The sequence below is a fragment of the Brachycentrus maculatus genome, unplaced genomic scaffold (genome assembly GCF_059751285.1).
Source record: "Brachycentrus maculatus isolate JH-2025_06_01 unplaced genomic scaffold, ASM5975128v1 h1tg000242l, whole genome shotgun sequence".
Taxonomy (NCBI): Eukaryota; Metazoa; Arthropoda; class Insecta; order Trichoptera; family Brachycentridae; genus Brachycentrus; species Brachycentrus maculatus.
Genome location: NW_028280993.1, coordinates 1119959 through 1128979, shown reverse-complemented (window position 1 = coordinate 1128979; position 9021 = coordinate 1119959). Strand labels below are relative to the sequence as shown.

Genomic DNA, 9021 nt, shown 5'->3' with positions numbered 1-9021 from the left:
AATTGTATGTATATAGATACGTGTACATGTGTTTATTCAAACAAAATATGTAAAATATCAAGTATTTTTAGTATAATTTTACTAATTGGATCAATAACTGAATATTATAAAGTTATTTTATTTTTAGTTATTTTATTTAAAGTTTTATTTGTGTACCTGTGTACTGTATATTCAAAAAAAGTATTTTCATATATTTGCGTTTGTTCTCATGACACCATTAAATAGTCGACAAAATTGATTACGTTAAATTATTTTAAATATATTCAAAGATTAAAAAAAGGCTTTATAGTAGCCTATAACTATCCTCTTTACCCTACCTTACAGTATCTAGTACGTATAAATATGTAAAATTAAAATTTACAATAAATACCTTTGAACTACCTACGAACTAGATTCGTAACAATGTTGCATATATAAAACAATATAAAGTATACAAAATGCAAATCTATATAAATAAAAATTAAGTCCTTTTTTACGTTCTATCTTATCTTAAATCTCCTAAAGTAATTCATCGATGCTTTGAAATTTCGACTTAACAATGTATTTAAATACGCGCGGGTTTTTTACACCTATGACAGCCGAAAGACAGCACCATCTGTTTAACGTAACAGCAACACACTTAATGCTAAACTTTGCTAATGGAAGAGAGCGTGCTTCTTGCTATCTCTAAGCATATTCAATGTTTTCGATATACAGCTGTGATAGAAAAAAAACAACCTGACAGATAAAAACAACCAATTTTTGAAAAACCCATTCTCTTAGCTGCACCATCTATTGAATGTAACAGTAACACACACGCGATACTAAGCATTCTTCATGGCGGGCAGCTTGCCTCAAGACAGCTGCTATCACTAAGCATTTTCAATAGTTTCGATTACATCGTTGTATCACAGATGTTATATTTTCATTGCTTATTGCAGCGTTCCGCAAACTTCTTCTATTCAAGGTACACCAACCAAATTAAGAAATTTCAGAGGTGCATATTTACCATATTATGGTAACTTATTTAACATATTATGTTTAATGCGAAATGTGAGCCTACTCAACTGAGCACAGGCAATCAAAATTTGGAGTATTTGTGTTATTTTCACAAAACTAAACATTTTTTCCGCGGCACACCAACTAATCACCCCGGTACATCAGAGTGCCGCGGCACACACTTTGCAGAACAATGGCTTATTGTGTGCTATCTATTTTCTTTATTTTCCAGTTAACCAGACTGAGGCACAGTTAGTAAATAAGAAATAATTTGGCTTTGGTAGACACACATGCGGCAGGCGCCGCAACGCAGTTGAATAGACGCTCATCAACGAATCCATGCGTCGCGGTTTGATATCAGCCATTTTTAATAAAAATTCAAGAAATACTAGGCCACATACTCGTAGCTTTATTTTTAAATTATGCGTTTATTCATCCTGAGCAGACCTATGTACATTTGAAATGTGTTATCAAGATTGTCCTTAGCAGAAAAAAAACATTGTTTATTAGGTATTTGTCCGCCTCCGTAGTGTAATGGTCAGCACGCTCGGCTACCGTTCTGGAGGTCCCGGGTTCGATTCCCAAGGGGGGTAAAATAAATATAAGTGATTTTTTCACTGTAATATTTATTCAATATTACCCTGGACTGGTACCTGAAGCGGAAGGCTGATCACCTTTCCTTCATGTGTAAACGATCAAGATAACACTGCGTTTATATGATGCAGTGCCCTATGCACCATTGGGTGCGGATAAGGGTTTTTTAAATTTTTTTATTAGGTAAAAAAATTAATAAACAAAATAAAAATTCACAAAATATTAACTGAAAAATAACTAACTAACTAATCGTCACTCAGTTTCCCCGCAGGGGTGGGCAGAGAGAATAGAACGTCACACCACTTACAAACATTATTCGCCTCTTCCACGTTCATGCGTCTCATCATACATCCCCGCCGATTATTTCGACTCCTAACGTAACCGCTCTCAAGTATTTGGCATACCTAATCGTGCCAAGTTTTTCTCCGTCTTCCTCTGGTCCTTTTTCCAACTACATTCGCCTCATACATTTGTTTTACCGTTATCTCCTCACTCATTCGTTCCACATGTCCAAATCATCTCAAGCAACCTTTCTTAATTTTATCGATGATCTCAGCTTTGCATTCCTTCCTTATTTCACCATCATGGATTGTTTTGCCCCACATTCGTTTGAGGGATCGCATTTCGACTGCATTAATTCTACTTCCATCCTTCTTTTGCCAACTCCATGCCTCACTTCCATACATTAGAATTGGAACCAGGACTCCGTTGGGTACTGCCAGTTTACCTTTGAAATGTTTATTTTTTTTTAGAAAAATAATTATTAATTTTTAATCAAAATTCCCAACCCTCATAAATATCTTTTTTCATAACTCACAAGTCAGCGCTCTGGAGACGTTTGTAAAATTGTCAATGCTTACGATATTGATTTGAATATTGTCTTGATGGATTCCTTGTACCAACTCCATCGACAGCAATTTTTTCACCGTCCGGTCACAAATTACGATAAATTGTCTTCTGCTACCAATTACAGTGGCGGCTCGTTGATAAAGACCGATGACAATTATTCAATTAGAAAAACATGTCTACGTTTGGTTAGTCTCTCAAATCAATTAGTTTATCATTGTACCAAGATGGACCGTACCAGGGATGGGCTTCATATCTTTTAAAATTTAATTTATGTTAATGAAAACATTAGCAAAACAAACAAAGGCTTATTTTTTTTCATACTCTTTGCCATAATTTAAACATACGCACGTCTTAACCTTTTAGTTGCGGCAAATGATTTTCAAAATATCCACGAAGTGTCAATAAAACACGAAAAAATAAACCATTGCGTTTGTATAAACATCGTGTGACATTACGCTTGCATAAAGCCAGGAAAAAAATATGGCCTTTTTTTCATTAAAAATAAAGAGGTGATACAAACAAGTGTTCTCTATATAATGACCACTTAAATTGTTATTGGTATGGTACACAGCACTCAAGAGACATAAAGTATCATGCCGATGAAGTGGCATGCAGTAGCTAAGGGGTTAACATACTTTAGTTTCATTGTGTGCTTTTTGTTGACTTTTTTCTTGGTACAAATGATATGTTTTATCATGTTTTCAGCTCCACCAAGCTCCCACCAGCTCATCTCTCTACCTAAAAGGTACATTCAGAAATGCTTAGTACCACTTACATATATTTAAAGTCAACTACGTTTTCATATATAAAATCTTAAAAAATATGTTGTTGAGGAAACTTCAAGTAAAAAAATCAACATATTTTGTTTATTAAAAGCATTGACAACTTTGTGGTATGGTTATAAAACACTCTCCTTATCATCCATTGATTACACTCACTGTGTAATACCACTTACCAATACCAAAAAGTGGTATTACAGAAAGAAAACAATGGATGGTAAGGAAAGTGTTTTAAAACATTTAATAGTTTATATGCTAGTATGGCTGAAGCTTTTTATTACAAATCCTTGCATTGGTTAATATTTTAATTTTATAATATAATTTGAATGTAATAAATGGATATCTTATAGGATCGAACTATTGTAAATAACATTATTAAGTTTTATCAATTTAACAACAAACCCCGTTTTAAAATTATTTATCGTATTACCATAGGTACTTTTTTGCTGTTTATCACAAATATATTTTTGTACTGTCAACATTATCTTTGACGTGACAGCGAGTGTTTGTACGTGGCTGGATATTTGCAGTTCGCCGAGTAGTGTTGGTGAGTTTTTTGGTCCGTAAGCAAGGTAATGTAAACGTTTCCTTCCGTTTTTGTTGATACGTCGTATTAGTTGGCAGCGAACCAATTGTGTTTTGTGGTTTCATTTATTAAAATTGATATATTTTCTCTTTCTATATAGAATTCAAAATGGATCAAATCGTAAAATTCTTGGAACCTGGCCGTCAATTCGCCAAGAACTCGATAAGGCTCGTCAAGCGCTGTACAAAACCCGACAGAAAAGGTAAAATTTTCACTTAGAACGTATTCAAGTTTTCGCAATTAAAAGTTTTATGAATTAAAAACTATTTTAAAAGACTAGCTCGCAGTAAATGCCTTGTCAGAATACGAAATGCTTAATTCGATTATATCCGTCAGATATTATTGGCGACGTCCTACTTACTAATTATATTAATTTATCAGAGACGCAATTCATTGTAATCCAAAATCATTAGTATATCACTCACTATTTTTAGTATTAAAATAAAAATAGCACAGTCTGACAATTTTCAACTTTAGGATCGTATTTTTTACATCTTAAATACATTGTATAAATGGACCGTTCTCAGTTCAGTGTACACGTATTTTGGGTTTCGCCATAGGCTTTTGAGTAAAATAGAAATGTAGGGTCAGAAAAACAGTCGAAATTATACCTACACCTATACAGACAACACCTATCGCAAATCATGTATACATACACATATGTAAAATAACTATCATTCGTATTAACACTTTCTTTGCGGTTGGTATGCATATGTGACTTGGCGAACGAGGCCATTTTCTTCCTTAATTACTGCACTACTGATTCTTCTTCTTCATGAACCCTCTGACCTCCACTGCTGGATATAGGCCTCTTCCCCTTCTTTCCATTTCCTCCGGTCGGTTGCTGCTTGCAGCCAGTTTCTATCCCCCACAGTGACTATGTCGTCAGACCAGATGGTCTGAGAGATCTTTTGGGGTCTTCCGACACTTTCTCTTTTGTTCTTCCAAGATCTCCATCGTAAAAATTTTGGGTGTATCTCGTGGGGTCCTGTCTTGCAATATGTCCTGCCCACTGCCATTTGAGTTTTGCCATGCGATCCAAGATATTCTCTATTTTAATACTTTTTGGTATCTTCATTTTTTTATTTTATCCAGACTTAAACCAAGCATGGATCTTTCCATTGATCGCTGTGTACACTTGAGATTCTCTGCGTTTCTTTTTGTCAGAGCCATAGTGCATATGTGTTAACTAGCAGTATGCAGGATTTGTACACTTTTCTTTTTAGATGGGTCGGAATCTTATTATTTTGCGGAATTTGTTTTAGTTCGCCAAAGCTCTGATGATTATTGGTTGACAATTTTTAAGACTTCATTAAGACAGCTCCCAATATATTTCTAGTAGCATCATACAAATTTTCTCACAAATATTGATAAAATAGTTTTTATAATCAGATCTCCAATCAACTATGAAATTAATGATAAGTTTATATTTATGCCACCATGCGAAATTTGTAGTTTAGGAGTAGCTAGTGCATCCACGCATGACATGAGTGAATTAATGTGATTTTATAAAAAAATAAAACAAACCACTAGTTTCTGATTTACAACTTTTTGTTAAGGCTAGTATAACGCAAATTAGGTTTAGAACTAATGATTTTTAAGTTATTAAATCCTTTCATCTCCCTTATTTATATGCAGATTTCAATTGTGTTGATTTTCTTATATTATTGATTTATTTGCCAGTAAAAGTTTTATACTGTAATATAACAACAAAAATAGCGTACCGTGTTCTGAATTTAATACATTTTTATAATGATAATTTAATAGTTAAATAATTAGATTAATAAGAGTATATTCTGCGCTTTTGTAGTACCAACATAACAAATTGCAATAATTTGAAATTGCCTACATTTGGTTTTGAATAGATATTCATTATTCAAAACAATCATTAACCTCTTCTTCTTCATCTTGTTGTAGGCTTTGTGGCCTGTTTTTAAGAGGGATAAGCCTCCTGCGATGTCGATTCCCAGCTATTGACCCATCTCTTTGGTGGTCTGCCCGGAAGACGTCTACATTACGTTGGCCGTGCAGTGCGATGTTGGGGAGTCTGGATGGTTCCATTCTCCTCACATGCGCATGGAGACAATGATATGCGCATATCATTGTCTCCTTTGTTGTCTTCCCCACCTAACGACATCTTCGATCTCGCATCTTCGATTTCCCTGATCCTGGCATTTTTTAACCATTTTCTTTTATTTTTTCAGAATTCCAGAAAATCGCCATCGCAACAGCTATCGGGTTCTGCATCATGGGATTCATTGGTTTCTTCGTTAAACTGATCCACATTCCCATCAACAATATTATCGTCGGCTCATAGAAACTGGTTCTCACATCGGCTGGATTAGGTGTTCCATATCTATCGTTTAAGTTAAGATCTAAGTTATTATGTTAATGAGAAAAATGATTAAAAACACATTTTCTACATAAAAAACCTTTTTATTTATTTTTTCTTGTTAGAAACAAAATTTAGAGAAACTAAGTTTGTCCGCCTCCGTAGTGTAATGGTCAGAACGCTTGGTTACCGTTTTGAAGGTCCCAGTTTCGATTCCCAGGGGGGGTCAAATAAATAAAGTGATTTTTTCACTCTAATATTTATTCAATATTACCCTGGACTGGTACCCGAAGCGGAGGGTTGATCACCTTTTCTCCTTCATGTGTTAATGATTGGGATAACACTGCGATTATATGATACAGTGCTCATGCACCATTGGAGTGCGAGATATGAATTCATAAGCAGGCAGTACTGAAGATCCAAACTTTTTCTCAGGACAGAGTATTTAAATTTTAATTATTGTCAGTAATCATTCTTTGTCCGCCTCTGTGGTGTAATGGTAAGCGTGTTTAGCTACCATACTGGAGGTCCCGGGTTGGATTCCCAGGGGAAGGTGAAAATAAATAATGATGATTTTACACTCTGATATTTAATATCACCCTGAACTGATCCCTGAAGCGCAGGAGTGATCACCTTGCCTTTATGTAAGTAACAATCAAGATAACACTGCGTCAATATGATGCAGTGCCCTATGCACCATTGGGTGGGATAAGGGTTAGAAGAAGAAGAATAATTATTTTTAACTTAAAATGAAGCTTAGAGTTTTTATTTATTTTGATTATCAGTGTGAAAGCTATCAATTATAAATTCACCCTCAGTCGCAATTTTGTACATTTTTGCCAAACCAAAATGGTACCTAATGGTAGGGGACTGACCGGAGTCATTTCGTCGTAACGTAACATGTTACGATGCGAGCATTCAGGCAGTCAGAACAGCGAGCCGAGCGTTCCATCCATACTCAGACGCTCGCTGCGAGCGATGTTACGTTACTACGAAATGCTCCGGTTACTCCCTACCATAACATTCGGCCTTGCAAGAGTGGGTCCGGAAGTTTCCGTATCACATTCAGGAATGTGACAGGAAGCTTTCAATGCATTAAATATAATCGCATTCTGCTGGCAGCTCCGCGCCATCTTCCTGTACCAATGTAAAATAAAAACACAAAGTAGTTGGTAGCCAAATTTATTGATTGCATTTCCTACAAATTAGTTTAACAATCTCCCTCCACATTATTCACTTTAATTTAGAACAATCTTTTCACATTCACAAGGAAAAATTATGTTAAAAATATAAAAATATGTTTTTAAGTTTAGATTTTTTAAGTTAAAAAAACTACGCCTCTATTTTCAAAGACTCCTAGAAAACGAAGCTGTATTTAAATCACGACAAAACTTTCATTGGGTATATGAAAAGATCTCCGCGTGTTTCGTTTACTTATTAAATAAATAACATTAGGTATAGCCACATTGATTAAATGTTTTTATATGAAAATGGCTGGCGGTTTGTTCAAACATCTTATAATCCAAAGGGTTCAGTTTAACACGCAAAAGCTCAGCACGAGGTTTTAGGTTGTGTAGGAGATAATCGGAACTACCGAACTCGACATACTGTACGAACAGCAATGTCCGTATCCCTCGATCCTGTTAAAAGTCCGACCTCTTTGCCCAAAGTCCACGCAAAATAATAGATTAACACACCCTTATCCCCCAAAGGATGGGCTTCATCAAATTAAAATAATTTTCTCCAGTATTTACTACACCCATATACAAAAATAGCCTGTTTTTTTTCAAACGGTGACCTATTGAGATGAAATTTAAAAGAAATATAGCATAATACACCTTTCTCCAGAATCGACCTCTAGCTTAAATCAATCAAATTACAAATTGATAGATTTTCTACCATTTTGGTCACTGTAGACTGTAATAGGAAAAGCCACATATCGAACTGACATTTTAAGAAACAAAGAGGAAATGCAGAAGTTGTCGAGTTAATCAAAGTTCCTACTTATTGTCATTGGAAATCTTGTTAAACATAATGAAAAGTGTCGCATTTATATTGATTTTAAGCACAAGGTGCATGGAGAAATTTACTAGAAATATGATTTTAAATGGATGAGGGTAGGTTACAGGGGGTTAGAATTTGGTTAATCTTTTTTATTGTATGGATTTTTTGTTGAACCAGTCAACTTTTAACAGAATATGATAGTCAACCCCATTATAACGATCGCAAACTAGGACTAGTTTTTGACTAAAAAAAACCCAGTTATTTCAAAGTTAGAAGTTTCTTTTAAGTACTTAAAATATTCATCAGGGGTTACAAGAACACAACCTATAAACCTCGACGCTCAGTTTGCATTCCACCTGATGCGAGGCATAATAATTAATATATAAAAAAGAATTTGCCAGCCGCGCAATTTAGACAGTATACCATTTGGTCTTATTATGAATAAACCTTCCGTAGCGTAACATACATCTCGGGTCAGGGAGACAATTAAACAAAATAACTTCACCGATTCTTTTCTTCCAAATAATTATTTAAATCCAATTGAGCATTTTGACAATTACAATTACCGATGAGTAAGGATACAATTACTATCCATTCAATACATAATTGCGACTCGAATCTTTCGACTTTTAAACGTAATACAGTCGAACCATCTTCAAATAAAGGTCTCCCAATCTATTTAAATAAAAAAAATTATGTTTGTTTGTTCAATATCTTAAATCTCCTAAGTAATTCACCGATTGCTTTGAAATTTTAACTCTTACCACTCTGTAGGCTAGACATTCTGGCCCGTATGATTCTAGTAGGCAGCACCGTGGGCCACAATGTCTGGCCCGGCGCAGGTATAACTTTAATCACTGATTTCTCTATCACCCGAGTATATTCTACCAATTTTCTTT

The 9021-nt window shown here is 34.8% G+C and overlaps 1 protein-coding gene across 2 annotated transcripts; it reads left to right on the top strand.

Moving 5' to 3' along the window:
• The first annotated feature begins 3701 nt into the window (after positions 1 to 3701).
• On the top strand, positions 3702 to 6217 carry LOC148306409 (protein transport protein Sec61 subunit gamma). Of its 2 annotated transcripts, none has more exons than XM_088265062.1 (3): positions 3702 to 3747; positions 3887 to 3988; positions 5991 to 6217. In XM_088265062.1, the coding sequence occupies exons 2-3, from the start codon at positions 3895 to 3897 to the stop codon at positions 6101 to 6103; spliced, it is 207 nt and encodes a 68-aa protein (XP_088121188.1). In that variant the 5' UTR covers positions 3702 to 3747; positions 3887 to 3894; the 3' UTR covers positions 6104 to 6217. The 2 variants fall into 2 exon arrangements, with proteins under 2 accessions (XP_088121188.1, XP_088121187.1); XM_088265061.1 differs by having other exon boundaries at positions 3741 to 3772.
• The last annotated feature ends 2804 nt before the right edge of the window (positions 6218 to 9021 follow it).

Bases quoted from the DNA above. Each gene is read 5' to 3' on its own strand.
- LOC148306409 (XM_088265062.1), top strand. From the start codon at position 3,895: ATGGATCAAATCGTAAAATTCTTGGAACCTGGCCGTCAATTCGCCAAG. The intron at 3,989-5,990 runs GTAAAATTTTCA...TTATTTTTTCAG, and splicing joins TACAAAACCCGACAGAAAAG to AATTCCAGAAAATCGCCATC.